The 17,532-nt window shown below is 39.8% G+C and overlaps 1 protein-coding gene across 1 annotated transcript; it reads right to left on the bottom strand.

Moving 5' to 3' along the window:
* Positions 1-3,494: 3,494 nt before the first annotated feature.
* Positions 3,495-16,942, bottom strand: LOC138947611 (non-homologous end-joining factor 1-like). Its single transcript, XM_070319123.1, has 7 exons — positions 16,673-16,942; positions 15,831-16,043; positions 14,160-14,298; positions 12,898-12,959; positions 11,686-11,800; positions 9,635-9,864; positions 3,495-4,714 (listed from the first exon to the last, which is right to left on the bottom strand). The coding sequence occupies exons 1-7, from the start codon at positions 16,868-16,870 to the stop codon at positions 4,616-4,618; spliced, it is 1,056 nt and encodes a 351-aa protein (XP_070175224.1). The 5' UTR covers positions 16,871-16,942; the 3' UTR covers positions 3,495-4,615.
* Positions 16,943-17,532: the final 590 nt, after the last annotated feature.

Raw genomic sequence — 17,532 nt, 5'->3', positions numbered from 1 at the left:
ATGCACGCGTGCGCACACACACACACACACAAATACACACACACACACACACACACACTCACACACACACACGAGTACAGACTCATGCACGCGTGCGCACACACACACACACACATACACACACACAAATACACACACACACACACACACACACATACCACACACACACTCACACACACACACGAGTACAGACGCATGCACGCGTGCGCACACACACACACACACAAATACACACACACACACACACACACACACACACACACACACATACAAACAGTAACACTAACACATGTACACAAAATGAACACAAACACACACACCGCGCGAGAGAGAAAGACTACAGGGAGGCATGACGTCATGATGCATTAATTGACGTCAAAGACTTTCGACCGTGACGTATTCTTCTTACGCGAGCTTTATCCATAGACTTGGAAACTACGGAATTTCTACCCGTCCAAAGCGGCCTTGGGTGGCGTTTGCTAAAAAAATGGGGGCGCCAATTTTACCCACCGTATTTTTGTTAGTATGGTCCCAATTTTTGGTGAACTTCCATCTCCAACTGTGGCCCATTTTCGGGCACAAAGAATCCTTCTTTATCATGTATTATTCGGTATGCACATTTCTCAAATCAATTACAGTATAGCGTTCACGGGATACCTCCAGCTTCGCTGGGAATATAAAAATTATTATTAAAATAAAATTTCCGAAATCGATTTAAAAACAATTTCATCTTATTCCTTGTGGGTTCCTGATTCCAAAAACATATAGATGTGATATGTTTGGATTAAAAACACGCTCAGAAAGTTAAAACAAAGAGAGGTACAGAAAAGCGTGCTATCCTTCTTAGCGCAACTGCTACCCCGCTCTTCTTGTCAATTTCACTGCCTTTGCCATGAGCGGTGGACTGACGATGCTACGAGTATACGGTCTTGCTGAAAAATGGCATTGCGTTCAGTTTCATTCTGTGAGTTCGACAGCTACTTGACTAAATGTTGTATTTTCGCCTTACGCGACTTGTTTTTCTTAGCTGTTGCGGGTAACTTTATTGATGAATGATGCAATGGCATGCTAACAGACAACAAGCTATGCAAATAGTATGTACATTTCTTATCAATCGCTGTCTAATCTGAATTTTCATTGTAAGAGCTAATACTTTCATCTGGTTTTCGTTAACAAAAAATGCCTTACTTTAATTGAATGGAAAGACTTTAGCTTTGTTTTGTTATGTTTTCAAGATACACTGTTGAGTTTGATCATTTGCATTACAATAGTCATTTCAACAGAGACTCATTCACTTCATTATCAGAACTTATCTTTTGGTCCCGTTTTTTTGCACAAAAAAATTGCTTTACTTTCATTGAATGGGATGATGATTTTGTCTTTCAGTTTGTTTTCCAAGATACACTGTTAAGTTTGATAATTTGTATTACAATGGTTTAATGTCAACAGAGACTCATCCAAGAGAAAAAATACCCAGTGAAAATGACGTCTTCCTTCCTAAAGATACCATCTTTCTCGCGAAAGTGACATGTACATAACCTCAGGTCTGCCCTGAGGCTTTGTGAGAAGAGCATCTTTTAGCCGAAACACATACAAAAGCCCTGAGCTGCTCGATTTGCATAGCGAGCCTTTTTGTTTTGTTGTTTTTTGCTGTTGAATTAATTTCTTATATGACACCAGTGTCATTCTGTGGATTTAAATTTGGCAAAAACAAAAATTCACTCTGCACAGAATGGTGCCACACTGTTGACTTGTGCTACACAGTGGAACCCCTCTGCACAGAATGGTGCCACACTGTTGACTTGTGCTACACTGACAGTGGAATCCCTCTGTACAGAATGGTGCCACACTGTTGACTTGTGCTACACTGACAGTGGAACCCCTCTGTACAGAATGGTGCCACACTGTTGACTTGTGCTACACTGACAGTGGAACCCCTCTGTACAGAATGTTGCCACACTGTTGACTTGTGCTACACAGTGGAACCCCTCTGTACAGAATGGTGCCACACTGTTGACTTGTGCTACACAGTGGAACCCCTCTGCACAGAATGGTGCCACACTGTTGACTTGTGCTACACAGTGGAACCCCTCTGTACAGAATGTTGCCACACTGTTGACTTGTGCTACACAGTGGAACCCCTCTGTACAGAATGGTGCCACACTGTTGACTTGTGCTACACTGACAGTGGAACCCCTCTGTACAGAATGGTGCCACACTGTTGACTTGTGCTACACAGTGGAACCCCTCCTTTAAGATGTCCCGATTTAAGACTCCCTTTTAAATCCTGGTTTTTATTCAGATTTTCTGGTTATAACCTCTGTTAATTTATACCCCTTTTTAAGACTCCCTCCTTTTAAAAACTTTCTCAGATTTGTAGAGCCCTTAAAAGGAGGGTTCCACTGTTTGTCTATGTGAAAAAGCCTTTATCACAGGATGCATGAGTGAGGTCCTGGGCGGTGGATATGTCAGGCTGAGACAGACAATGGTTGCTAACACAAGACGGAATTTACCTTCAAATCATGCAGTCCAAAAACAAAAAGACTGCCAACGTTCCAAAATTTAGAATTTAAAAAGCAAGAAAGGTATTCTATTGGATTGTTTAATTATGCACAGAATGACACGTTTTGTCAATTGTTTTTTTATACCTTCAAATCATGGTTTTGTGACGAATCTGTAAATATGCATTTATTGTGATATATTAATTGCTGTCAAGGAAATGGATTTTCAATAGGGATTTGTTCGTTTTCATGGTCTAAATTGATATTCCTGCAAAAACATGATGGAAAGTCATCCGGGTTGTTATGTTAATGCTCACACTTTCTGTTTTGTTTTTACAAACTGACTTGTCGATATAGATTTTGTTTTGTTTTCATGGCCTGAATTGACGTTCTTACAAAACCATGATGGAAAGTCTTATGGGTTGTTTTGTTTCATGCTCACACTCTATGTTCTGTTTTTATAATGTCAATATATGGTTTGTTTTGTTCAGATGGCCTGAACTGATAATCTTGCAAAACCATGAACAAAAGTCGTCCGGGTCGTTATGTTTTATGCGCACATTTTGGTTTTTGTATGTATAGATCTTCAAACTGACTTGTTGATATTCTTTCATTACAATGAGTAGATGTCTTCTGATTTATGTTTACTGCTAACAACAAGAAAATCATGTTAACCTCATTTTGTTAAAATTGATACAAGTGTTCACATGAAGTTTACGAGTGTGTTTAGATCAATATTTTGCATGATTCTTGAATTTGACATCACTTTTCATATTATCAAAATAAATGAAAAGAAACGATATGAAATGCTTCTCCGTATCTATAAGTTTTGTCAGAAAGTAAAAATCAGTCAACACTGCTTGAATCTAATTATGATCAGCTCTGCTGAGTAATCAAATAATGTTGTTAGCCAAAACACATACAATGTACCAGATAAAAACAAACAAACATTCACACAATTTGACTGTGATATAAATGCCTCCACACATGAGCTTTGGGTTAAACATGACATTTATTGGTCCACAAAGAAGTGTACATGAAAAATAGTAATAATGGCAAATTGATCTATTTCCCTTGCATAATGGGAATCACAACACAATAAGCTCTCATCATTCTATGTTTAAACTCTACCAACAAAATGCCAAAGTGCACCAAAGCATTTATAATATGCTGCCTTTTGCTTTGGGTTAAACACTTATATAGTTTTAAGTAATAAAAGTTTTATTCACATTCGTGATTTACATAGCCATGGAATCTTATACACAGCAAAGGCGCACATCAAGTTTAACTTATGAATGTGCTCTTGGAGACATTAAAGTAAAGTGAAGTGGCAGACAATATCATCAATTCATAATATTCAAAACAAGCAACAACAACAACAACAGAATCAAACAAGTTGGATTAGTGCATGCCTTTTGCTTCACATGTAATTTGTTTTTCTCTTTTGTGCTGTGAAACGCAAAACAGTATAGCAGATATTCAATTTAATCAACAACAGAATCGCTAAGATTGTGAAGTACCTTATTAAGGCCACTAACAAATAGATGAACTGCACTCGCAGTAACACACATACAAACACTTTCTCAGTCTATCTCTTTGTCTGTCTGTTTGTCTGTCTGCATGTCTGTCTCACACACACACACACATAGTGCATGCATGATTGTGCAGGCTCATGAAAACACTCGATCTCATGAACACACATACAAACTCTCTCTCGCTCTCTCTCACACACACACACACACACACACACACACACACACACACACACACACACACACACACAGTGGGTACATGCTTGTACAGGCACATGAAAAAACACACACACACACACACACACACACGTATCAAATCCCTGTTCAGGAATTTTCAATGCAATCACACAATGCAAGCCTGCTCATACACGCACGCAAATACATTCATACATGCACACTAATACATTTGCCAACATATGCATATCAATTTATCAGGGTGCAGGCGTTTGTAATTACATGTAATTTCATCCATTTAAATACATAGTCACATATCTAGGTAGGAAACATTGATACATGTACACAAAGATAGTATGCGTACACAGGTAGTAATATAATTTAACCTATTAACTTTAGCAAACTTGATCACAGGGCTAGCTTCTTTTTCTTCTTCTTCTCTTGTTTCTTCATCTCCTCTTGCTCCAGCTTTCGTTCCAATGCCTCTCGTCGCAGCTTCTCTGTGTCCTGAGATACATAAAGACAGAACTGCTGAATCAAAACAAAGGAGTACGTCAAAAGGACATACATTTGATCCCCCCGCGGGTTAGGGGGAAGAATTTACACGATGCTCCCCAGCATGTCGTAAGAGGCGACTAACAGATTCTGTTTTTCCTTTTACCCTTGTTAAGTATTTCTTGTATAGAATATAGTCAATGTTTGTAAAGATTTTAGTCAAGCAGTATGTAAGAAATGTTAAGTCCTTTGTACTGGAAACTTGCATTCTCCCAGTAAGGTCATATATTGTACTATGTTGCAAGCCCCTGGAGCAATTTTTTTATTAGTGCTTTTGTGAACAAGAAACAATTAACAAGTGGCTCTATCCCATCTCCCCCCTTTCCCCGTCGCGATATAACCTTGAACGGTTGAAAACGACGTTAAACACCAAATAAAGAAAAAAAGAAAGAAAAGAACATACATTTGATTACAAAAAGTACAGAAAATAGTTTTGGGGTATGCCTTGGTCGACGGCTGCGAAGCATATCCAGTCAAACTCGGAGGAAGAAAATGAAGAACAAGAAAATTGAGGATATCACAAAATCCTACCGTATCACTTGTATCGATCTTTTTGTTCAACCATACACTCCTAGTGATTTTACATCAGCAATAGGTTTTAAACAAAAATGAAAGAAATAACAAGTCGCGTAAGGCGAAAATACAACATTTAGTCAAGTAGCTGTCGAACTCACAGAATGAAACTGAACGCAATGCAACGCAGCAAGACCGTATACTTGTAGCATCGTCAGTCCACCGCTCACGGCAAAGGCAGTGAAATTGACAAGAAGAGCGGGGTAGTAGTTGCGCTGAGAAGGATAGCACGCTTTTCTGTACCTCTCTTCGTTTTAACTTTCTGAGCGTGTTTTTAATCCAAACATAGCATATCTATATGTTTTTGGAATCAGGAACCGACAAGGAATAAGATGAAAGTGTTTTTAAATTGATTTGGACAATTTAAGGGCAGACACCACAGTGAAAAAAGAGATTTTTTAGTTCCCTGGTCATTTCCGTTTTCTTTCTGATTCTGGATTTTGAACCTCTTCTGGTTACTCTGATGTACTGATTTTAGATCAGAATTAATCATAAACGGTCAAAACGGCTAAATGAACAATGTATGTGTATGCAATTGTGTATTGAAAACACACAAAACAGCAAAAAAATGCGTATGTTTGAGTGGTGACTGTGAGTCAAACAAATCGTGAACGGTAGTCACGTTTGCATGACTGGAATGAGTTGTCTTTTCTTTGCTAGGATCAGTTCATACCGCGGACAACGGGAATTTCCGTTTACTGGTTTCGCGCCGTTAGTAACAGCAACAAGAAGACATTCCAAAGAGCCGAAGAGAACCGATGAAGATTCCGGGAAATTCCGTATGAACAATTTTCGCTACTGACCAATCGAATCGCGGATATTAAACTTCGTTTATGCTCGGTCTCGTTCGGTTCGATTCGGCCTTCCCAGAATGCAATATTCTTCAATTTCCGCCAGATCTTGGCAAAGGCGATGTGAAACATCTACAGCTGCGATTTTCCTTGGATATCTTTGTGGAATCTTCAGTTTATCACACGTTTTACCCCGATTTCAGTGCTAGACACGCAAAGGATGATTATTGGGTAAAATCAGATCAGTTGCAGAGGCTGGCGTGACAGAAGTTTAAAAAGAAAGTGCGAGTCGATAGTGTCGTCTGCTATTGCTACGAACGAATCGGAAGATCAAGTTTGTGCATTCAACTTCGTCCAGAATGAAAATTGGCTGGAAACTATGCTGCTTCCCTTGCAACAGCTGGGTTGGAGCAAGAAATCACCATCGGTGGTGTACGTTTGAAGCACGTTTCCATGTGTGTTTTGAACCACGACTTATTTTAGAGTTGCGGAGCGGAATGTGTACGGCAGTAAGGACAACACGGAGTTCGCCATTTATGGCAACGAAAAGGCAGACCCTATATCTTTTTTCGGGAAAAAAGCAAATAAACTGCTTAAAAAAAGAACAATCAATACAAAAATGACTTTGTTCAGCCAACACCATGCATCTCCTGGGAAATCTGCTGCAGCTGAATACTAGCCCAAGCAGAGCAGTAAAGATTCCAAGCAGCTGATAAAGCTGGAGTAGGTATGCATTTTTTCTTCTTTTTTTGACAGAAATGTAGAAGTTTATACATGTGTTTGGTTATGTTTGCGGCTCTGGCTCTGTGTGTTCATGTGTGTGACTGTGTGTGACTGCTGAAGAAGAGAATCTTACTAACAACACCCTGATGCAAAGAAACTGAATAGGATGCAAAGTCAGTAATGTGCGGCTACTGTGAAGCTTGGTTGTCACAAGGTTTGTCCTGTTGGGGCAAAACATCTGTTCTTTCCTCATTTATTTTCTTGAGCATATTACTTATAGCTTCCTCCTGTGATCAAAGTTTTCTTGTGGCACAAACAAACATGCATTCACATGGACCAGTGAGTGAACATTGCTTGTGGTCATACTTCCCATGCAGACCATATGGTTTCTGCATGCAGTCAGAGACATACATACAGAGATGCGAAGCGAGGGCCGCTCGCATGAAGTATGTGCAATAGCTGTAGACCAGACCAGCACTGCCTTAGCACCGTTCACATGATTTTTCAACATCTTTTTGTTCACTGCTTGACTATTAGCACTGACATAAGCATGCGCCGAAATAACGTGTTATCACATATTACAATACCTGTTTTTCAAATGTGTGTGTAGGAGGGGGGGGGGGTGTCATTGTTGGGAAAATGTGAATAGCCCTATTGAGTTTGTAATAGACATATCATATTATTAATTTTTATGTTCTCTACAGATGGTGAGGTGGAAGCTGGAGAGGAGCTTCCAAAGTACCCATGGCACTGCATGGCAATTCACAGAAGTCAACCCTAATATCGTAGTATAAAAAGTAAAGGACACTGTTATAAATTTCCCTGATAAATCAAAGCAAGTCCAAAAGAGGTCCAAGATAAGAGGCTTCACTGGTAACAATTTGGGAATTATGGATGGGCATAATTTATGCAGCGTGCACATAACGGATGAGAGTTGATCATTGTGACCTTGGAACAGGTTCCTTGGTGCTTGCAGAACACTGGCTGTTTTTTTTAACATTTTGTTGAATTTAGTTTCCGTTTTTCTTGTGGAACTCAGCAAGACTTGTTGTTATGTCAGTGTTGTTTTGTTACATGTTTCGTAAACGTTTGTGTGAAAAAAAATCATTTTCTTCATGTTTTGTGCATTTTCTCAAAACTACTTTTTTGTCACTTCAAAAGCCTAAGGCTTTTTTTCTAATAAACTTGCGTTGTTGAAACTTTGCGTACATCTTGAGTGTGTTATTTTGCAGAAACTGATTGAGGGATTTGTTGAAAAAAAAATTTCTTGAGAAGTTATACCCTTTTTGGGGGCGTTTTTTCATGAAATTCAACATCACTCACTTTCATCATTGATATTTTTTAAATGACTTGAAATATCAAAAAAAAGCCTCAATCAGTTTCTCGGCATTGTGCTGAAGTATAAATAACAAGCATCAAAACTAAATTTCATGCAGTTTTAAAAAAGCCTTAGGGTTTTAAAAGGGGGCAGTTTGGTGGCCATCTTGGATTGCTACCATGGCAACCGATGGTCCAATTTTTATTTTTTTTCCATTTTCTCAGGAGATAGACTGAGTACTTAAATTCTAAAACAATTGTTGACCCAAGAGTTATGAAACAAAAAAAATCACTTTTAACACCAGTGCCTCCCCTTAATTTTGATAATAATTTTTATATTTTTAATTTTCAGAGCTTGTTTTTAATCCAAATATAACATATTTATATGTTTTTGGAATCAGCAAATGATGGAGAATAAGATGAACGTAAATTTGGATCGTTTTATAAAACTTTTTTTTTTTTACAATTTTCAGATTTTTAATGACCAAAGTCATTAATTAATTTTTAAGCCTCCAAGCTGAAATGCAATACCGAAGTCCGGGCTTCGTCGAAGATTACTTGACCAAAATTTCAACCAATTTGGTTGAAAAATAAGGGCGTGACAGTGCCGCCTCAACTTTCACGAAAAGCCGGATATGATGTCATCAAAGACTATCAAAAAAATGAAAAATGTCCGGGGATATCAATCCCAGGAACTCTCATGTACAATTTCATAAAGATCGGTCCAGTAGTTTGGTCTGAATCGCTCTACACGCACGCACACACACACATACACACATACACCACGACGCTCGTTTCGATTCCCCCTCTATGTTAAAACATTTAGTCAAAACTTGACTAAATGTAAAAAAGTAAGTAAAAGAGAGAGATAAGATCATTCTTTATTTAATGAGGGTAACAGAATAAGCAGTGAACAGGGTTCCTGCAGGGCAGAGCTGATACAATTCAAGGAGTTTTCAAGGACATTTCCAGGACCAAATAAATGCTTTTCAAGGACATGATTTTCCCCAAATTAATGCAAAGCACCAAGTCATTCCGTAGTTGTTTCCCTTACCAACTTCCGGGAAGGGAAGCAACTACGGGTGACTAGTAATAGTTAGTTCGTCTGCTTTCGTTTTCACTCGATCTTTTATTCTCCCAAAATGTGTGTACTGTATTTGACGAAAACAAAGGGGGTTGCATTTTTTTTTTAAATAAGACAAGCTGCTGACGAAATGTATCGGCAACAATTTGGAAAAATCAAGTACTTTTCAATGACTATTTAACAAAACTCTATTTTCAAGCACTTTTCAAGGCCTGGAAAAGGTTTTCCAATTTTCAAGGAGTTTTCCAGGGTTCAAGGACTCTGTACGAACCCTGAGTGAATGATCTGCCTTTTTACATCTCACCCTCACCACAGATAAAAAGAGAAAGCAAGAAAAGGCAAGAAGAGAAAAAGACGAGAAAATAAAGGAATTAAATTTCAAACCTTCAAAGGACTGGCGTTGTCAGAAGAAGAACTGGCGGACCCAGGACTCTTAGCCGGACTTTTGGCGGGACTTTTGGTAGGACTTGCAGTCGGAGTTTTGGCGGGTGATCCTCCCTTTGTAGCCCCAAAGGAAGGCGGCAGCCGATTGGCCCACGACTGTTTGGTGGACGCTGCTCCCTGGCCAGACATCGGAATGCTTTCCTCGTCTGACATGTCTTCCTCCTCTCCATCTTGGGGGATTAAATAACAAGTCGCGTAAGGCGAAAATACCATATTTAGTCAAGTAGCTGTCGAACTCACAGAATGAAACTGAACGCAATGCAACGCAGCAAGGCCGTATACTCGTGGTCCACCGCTCACGGCATAGGCAGTGAAATTGACAAGAAGAGCGGGGTAGTGGTTACGCTATGCTGCATAGCACGCTTTTCTGTACCTCTCTTCGTTTTAACTTTCTGAGCGTGTTTTTAATCCAAACATATCATATCTATATATTTTTGGAATCAGGAACCGACAAGGAATAAGATGAAAGTGTTTTTAAATTGATTTCGAAAAAAAAATTTGGATAATAATTTTTATATATTTAATTTTCAGAGCTTGTTTTTAATCCGAATATAACATATTTATATGTTTTTGGAATCAGCAAATGATGGAGAATAAGATAAACGTAAATTTGGATCGTTTTATAAATTTTTATTTATTTTTACAATTTTCAGATTTTTAATGACCAAAGTCATTAATTAATTTTTAAGCCACCAAGCTGAAATGCAATACCGAACCCCGGGCTTTGTCGAAGAGTACTTGACCAAAATTTCAACCAATTTGGTTGAAAAATGAGGGCGTGACAGTGCCGCCTCAACTTTCACGAAAAGTCGGATATGACGTCATCAAAGACATTTATCAAAAAAATGAAAAAAACGTTCGGGGATTTCATACCCAGGAACTCTCATGTCAAATTTCATAAAGATCGGTCCAGTAGTTTAGTCTGAATCGCTCTACACACACACACACACACACGCACAAACACACACACACACGCACGCACATACACCACGACCCTCGTTTCGATTCCCCCTCGATGTTAAAATATTTAGTCAAAACTTGACTAAATATAAAAACAAAGAGATATTTCAAGATGACAAGCAATTTGAAATTACCGTTAAACGGGAAAAAAACATTTTTATCACACACGCTTTCTCTCTCATGTGTCTCTCTCACATCCAACCACACACACACAAATGCACTCAGCATTCAAAGGGAAGTCACTGCTTAGTTACAGCAGGGAACCAAAACTGAATCGCACAAAATTACATCCCTTGCTTATCTGATATTGAAACAAAGTTTTATATACACAAAAAAAAGGCAAATATTTAATTAAAGCCTGCAGTACAACTGAGAATCTCCCTTCTCCTTCCCTCCCCTTCCTTAATTCCATGCTCATTGCTCCAAGGCTTTTCAAAATTGTTCTGACCTCTAATTTCTCATCTTCTGCCCAATAAAGGTAACAGCGCTGAAAGTCCAACAAATGGTGTACTCGCCTTTGGCTATAGTGATTCTGAAAATGTACTAGCCAGAGAGCAAACTTAACTCGCCAAACCAACAATTTGTTTCAGCAACTTTACTCACATTTGGCGAGTTGTTTCGGCAACTTCTCGCATTTGGCGAGTAGATGAACATTTCTACTCGCCAGTTACATGTTTCTACGCCACTTTCAGGCCTGGGTAATGTTTGGAAATAACTCTGTCAATTTTCTCATGGGCTTCGGAAGACTTTCACCCCCTGGATGCTCGTAAGCAAATTCTTGTTAGCACTGCATGACCAGTTAATCCAGGCAATCATGGCATCGCAGTGAAAATGTTCTATGTTGTTGAAAGAAGAATACAATGCTTTTTTTCTCTCCCAAAACCATGCACATTAGATATTACTTATGGTTCACTGTGCCTCCACATACGTTGGCTTGCCTCAGCTTCAGGTGGCAACAACTCTACCACAGCCCTTCAAAACTCACACAGAGTTATTTCGTCTTCTCCATCATACAAGAAACAGTGTCATACCTCCCCCAGCTTTGTGTGAAAGCCAGGCATGCTTTGTGACAATCTGCCGGTACAGTTCCTGTCCCTCGCCATCAAATGTTGCCGTCTCAAGTTTCTTGACTTGATCTTCAAACCCCTGGAGAACGATAGACATGAATGAATGCAATAAGATTAGATTAGATTAGATTTTATATAGTCCTGTGAGGTTACCCTCATGGAAATCTAGGCTGCTTTCTCCCTGGGAGGAGCTGCCGTTGAGTACGGCCCTGCCCATTGTGTTCTTCTTTTTACCTGCATGCGTGTATTTGTGTTTCCAAGCCCCGAGACTTTCGGTGTGAACTTGGGTTCTTTAACGTGTACATGCGTGCACACGGGGGTGTTCAGACACCGAGGAAAATCTGCACAAAGTTGACTCTGGGAAATAAATCCCTCACCGAACGTGGGGATCGAACCCACGCCGATAGCGACAACTGGTGTTTGAAGCCAGCGCCGCTACCGACTGAGCTATTTCCCTGCCCTACAGTGGAATTATAGTGGAACCCCCCTTTCAAGACATCAAAAAATCTGAAAAAATTAGGTTGGGGGGGTAAGATGCTATTTTTATATGCTGTGCACAATTCATGTGTGTACAATTATTGCTAAATGCAAGGAGGTACAGATGCGTGTGTGTGTGTGTGTGTTGGTGTGCATATGTGTACGTGCACATGTTTTCAGGTATGAAGAAACGGGGGCAAGAGAGTCCAACATATATTACTTCTTCTTCTTGTCGATCACATTAAACACATATATATATATATTTCATTTTCATTTTCATTTTCATTACTTTATTGTCCCATCGCTGGGAAATTCGGGTCGCTTCCTCCCAGTGGAAAGCTAGCAGCAACGGAGTCGCGCTACCCAGGTGTCTGCGTGTTTAGGTGTATTCAGCCACCTGCACTTATGGCAGAATGACCAAGGTCTTTTACGTGCCATTGTGATGACACGGGGGTGGGACATAGCTTCCGTCTCTGGGTCTGCACATAAAGTTGACCCGTGTCCGTCCCGGCCCGAATTCGAACCTGCGACCTTCCGATCACAAGTCCAGTGCTCTACAACCTTCATGATATTTTCTACACACATCACATGCAGAACAATGACCAATCAACATATTATTTTTGTGTCATAACTTACTTCACTACTCAGACACTATGCTTCTAATTATTATCAATACAAATAAAGACAATATTTGCAAACCTTGGATGTCACCATGCTGTTCTTGAATGCAATGCCGTCAAATTTTGCTGTTTCAATATGCTCTGAAACAAAGGACAAAATTCAATGTAAAGATCGAATCCACATTGAAGTCTGCACCACTTTTTACAGAACAACGTTGCTACAAAATCCCAGTCCAAAACAAAAGAACGAGCAAACATGGAACGTATAGAATAATCTAAAATCAAATTATATCACCACAAATATATCATACAATCAGACTACATATACATATATACACATCTATTTTTCATTTACTTTAAACATGTAACATCTTAATTCATAATGTTTCATCTTTTACCCGAACAGGTACCACATGAAACTTTTTCCTAATAAAATAATGAAAATGAACAGGACTTCCATGTAACTAAGTATCTAGTTTAACTTGGATGAGTGATAACTACTGTGGAATCCCCGTTTAAAGCCGCAGTTTTGAAAGAATGTCTGCTATGTGCTACAGCCACTCGTTCCTCCAAGTCTGTTATCATTAGTTATCAACACCCAGCTTCCCTATGCCCACAGGCTAATTTACAGGCCGTCTCCAATTTCACACGAAGACACGAAAGTGAATGAAACAGTGACTTCCCCTTTTTTCTCGGTCCAGTAATCAGAGATACCACCATACTACTGCTTATCTTAACAGTTCCAGACACTTGTTGGATAGAGGATGTGAGTGTCAGTTGCGCGTCTGGAGGTCATTAATCAAATCTTCGTACTCGCAGAAAAATTCCTCCCGAACTTCGCCTGTGAGACCCCCCAAATAATACTCCCTTCCTTTGAAGACCCTGTTTTCTCAGACGTTCTGTTCATGACCTCTGGAACTTGACCCCCATTTTAAGACTCCATCCCTCCCTTTCAACACCTGATCTTCTCAGAATTTTTTAGTTCTTCCTTTTGTTTGTTCGTTCATGGGCTGAAACTCCCACGGCTTTTACGTGTATGACTGTTTTTACCCCGCCATTTAGGCAGCCATACGCCGCTTTCGGAGGAAGCATGCTGGGTATTTTCGTGTTTCTATAACCCAGCAAACTCTGACATGGATTACAGGATCTTTTTCGTGCGCACTTGGTCTTGTGCTTGCGTGTACACACGGGGGTGTTCGGACACCGAGGAGAGTCTGCACACAAAGTTGACTCTGAGAAATAAATCTCTCGCTGAACGTGGGGACGAACTCCAGCGCGCTACCGACTGAGCTACATCCCCGCCCCAGTTCTTCCTAAATATCTATAATATAATTGACTCACTTCTAGATGTTCTGACACCCTGAGATTTGTAGTCGTCGATTTCCTTGTCTTTTGCGGTGACGATTTTGCAGAGTTCTTGTTGTCGTCGGAACAACTCTGATACCATGGCAAGGAGAGGCACTGTCAGGTGGTCTCTGGCCTGTGAAGTAGAATGGTGAGAGACCGTTCTAGTTGGAGAGATCTTCTTTCTGTGATGAAAATCGTGGGTTCAAACTCCATCACAGCTAAATTTATGAAACAGCAACTTAAATTATCACACACGCACGCATGTATGCAGGCACACAGACACACAGACACACCCAACTGAAAACACTTTCTCCCCCCCCCCCCCCCTCCCCCCCCCCCTTCAAACATACTGTAAAGCAGATATCTAGCACTCACAAAATAACAGACCCCTCCCTCCGTTCCTCCAGTCAACCTACCAATCAGCTTAACAAATACATGTACGAATGACCAACATACAAAAAAAGAGATAAAAAGATCGAAAATGGCTGAGGAAACTAGAAGGAAATATTTCATGCTAAAACAAAAACAAACTGCAGAAGGGGCAAGGAAATACTTGTACAGGCATACACTGATACAGTATCGCTTTAAAATGATAAACTCTCCCTGAAATCAGAGTGTAATGGCAGGGTAAAAACCATCATTGACGTAAAAACTGAGTCTTTCAAAAAACATGATTGTACAATCAATGCGAGTTTTAGCCCATGAAAGAAAATCGAGGAGAAGAAGATGAAACAAGAAGGGCAAAGCCCATACAACTCACATGCTTGACCTTGACCTTTACATGACCTTGACCTTCAGGGTCAAGGTCAAATAACTAAACCTAGCAATGACATCATACACTAAGAACTGCTTTACACATTTTTCCTACCAAAATACATGTGACCTTGACCCAAGGTCATCCAAGGTCATGCAACACAAAGCTGTTAATTGAAGACATAGGAAGTACAATGGTGCTTATTGGCTCTTTCTACCATGAGATATGGTCACTTTTAGTGGTTCACTACCTTATTTTGGTCACATTTCATAAGGGTCAAAGTGACCTTGACCTTGATCATATGTGACCAAATGTGTCTCATGATGAAAGCATAACATGTGCCCCACATAATTTTTAAGTTTGAAACAGTTATCTTCCATAGTTCAGGGTCAAGGTCACTTCAAAATATGTATACAATCCAACTTTGAAGAGCTCCTGTGACCTTGACCTTGAAGCAAGGTAAACCAAACTGGTATCAAAAGATGGGGCTTACTTTGCCCTATATATCATATATAGGTGAGGTATTAAATCTAAAAAACTTCAGAGAAAATGCGAAAATGTGAAAAATGGTCGTTTTTAAGACAACAATTACGGCCCCTGTGACCTTGAACTTGAAGTGAGGTCAAGTTGCCGCACATGTTTTTTGAGATCTTGTAACCATACACCATCAGGCCACATCAGGTGTTGATAGACTTAATAGTGTCCAAGAAAATCCAACGTTAAAGTTTTCCGGACGGACGGACGGACGGACGGACGCCGGGACGGACGACTCGGGTGAGTACATAGACTCACTTTTGCTTCGAATGTGAGTCAAAAATGATTCAGTCACTTTATGACTCACTGCATGTACTTCTAGTCTGATATAAAATCACAGGTAAGTATAAATTCTAATCACTAACTGTCCATCATACCATGGAGTCATCAGCGGGGTCTGCATGAAAGGTCCAGACAAAGGGCATTCCTGCTAAGACGGACGTGATCTTGAAGACCATTTTCTGTCCGGCGCCGTTCTCACTCTTCTTGAAGTTGACCGACAGTTTGGTGTGCTTTTCTGGCTTCTCCAGGTTCTGTTGGATCTGGTCCAGGAATTTGGTGACTGGCGCTTCGATGCTTGGGTTGAGTTTCTGTCATGAATAAATAAATTTTAAGATACATGTATCATATATATATATACCAACAGAAAATGAATATAGCTGGAATAATTTGAACACTTTGATTTTTGTGCGTGTTAAAGATAAACGGCACTTATTAAACAAACCAGGATGTCTCTTCTTGACCTCCTATTCCAAAGTAAAATCTATGACGTCAAATCAGGAGGAAAAAATTAATTATAAGCTAGGTCACTGCTAGGCTGTGCATATCGATCAGTATCGTTATTAGTTGTTGCCCAAATTATGTACCTCCTAAAGGTATTAATTAAAGTTGGTTACTACAAACCGTTTCCGAGGTGTGGCTTAACTATTAATAAAAAGCGACAGACAGAGAGAGAGAGAGTACCACCACCAGTAACCAATTACTCAGTACTCCGCCGCTGGACTACAGACGTTCGGATGAACCCAGTCCACATCAAGAAAGAAGAAGAAGAAGAAGAGAGAGTGTCTAAATAAAGTAATTGTTGGGCGGTCATTTTCTCTTTCTACAACTTGTGCACGTCTTGCGTGCATAGCAAATCATTTCAACTCATCGATTCTTGTTATTGTTTTCTATGTTATTCTAGTTTCTTGTACTTTAGAAGCCCTGATCAAAAATATACCTCAATTCTTTTCTTCAAGTCTTTTTCTTCCAAACTCTCATGCCAAAATGAAGTCAAGTCGGTGATCAGTACTTCGTAAGATTTGTCTGAGAACTTCATTTTGATCAGCAAATTCTCTCCGTCTACGCCTACGCTATGCCATGGGCAGGCTGCAAGACTTGATTTCCATCTTCTTCTCCATTCTGTTTCCGTTGCCATTGTTAGTGTGAATTTTGTGAATGTAGCAGACGATTCTTGCCGGTGAGAACGAAATCTGACAACAACCGGAAATGAGAGGTAAGTATTTTTCAAGGGGAGATGACTTTGAGCTATTGTTCTCATTATATGGCATGCGTTAGTTACCTTGTTTGCGGCCGACTTTTTTGTTGCCACAGGCACCTGGAATTATTTCTTCTACGAAGATGTAGGTGATGATAGATTGGAAATACATAAAAGAAGAACCCGCAATCTGCGAAAAATTAACGAAACGTTTAAGACAAAAATCCCACAAAGATTCATGTTTGCAGTTGATAACTGTCAACAACCAAAAACGAATAGAAAGGACTCGGAACAAGATTGAAAAAATACCTGATTGTACTTTGTCGAGCCTCGGTGACAACTGCCCTAATCCCAGCGATAAACATCATTATGATTCTCATTGTGATCATTATAACATTCGCAATTTCTTGAAATTGTCTTTATAATGATTGGATCAGAACCGGCCCACATCGATCTGTACAGAAAACAAAGTAAAATGCAGTACAACACGGAAGAACATATATTTTGCTCTCTACTCAGTGTAGGCCCTAATCTATAGCGGCCAGAAAACTCCTGTCAGCGCATCTGCAAATGTTAACTGGAGGAGCTAAGTGATGCAGATG

Source organism: Littorina saxatilis, linkage group LG14 (assembly GCF_037325665.1).
Source record: "Littorina saxatilis isolate snail1 linkage group LG14, US_GU_Lsax_2.0, whole genome shotgun sequence".
NCBI classification, from domain to species: domain Eukaryota; kingdom Metazoa; phylum Mollusca; class Gastropoda; order Littorinimorpha; family Littorinidae; genus Littorina; species Littorina saxatilis.
This window is presented reverse-complemented; position numbering and strand designations above follow the sequence as displayed.

Bases quoted from the DNA above. Each gene is read 5' to 3' on its own strand.
- LOC138947611 (XM_070319123.1), bottom strand. From the start codon at position 16,870: ATGGCAACGGAAACAGAATGGAGAAGAAGATGGAAATCAAGTCTTGCA. The intron at 16,044-16,672 runs GTATATTTTTGA...TATTCATGACAG, and splicing joins ACTTGAAGAAAAGAATTGAG to AAACTCAACCCAAGCATCGA. The intron at 12,960-14,159 runs GTGAGTCAATTA...CCTTTGTTTCAG, and splicing joins GGGTGTCAGAACATCTAGAA to AGCATATTGAAACAGCAAAA.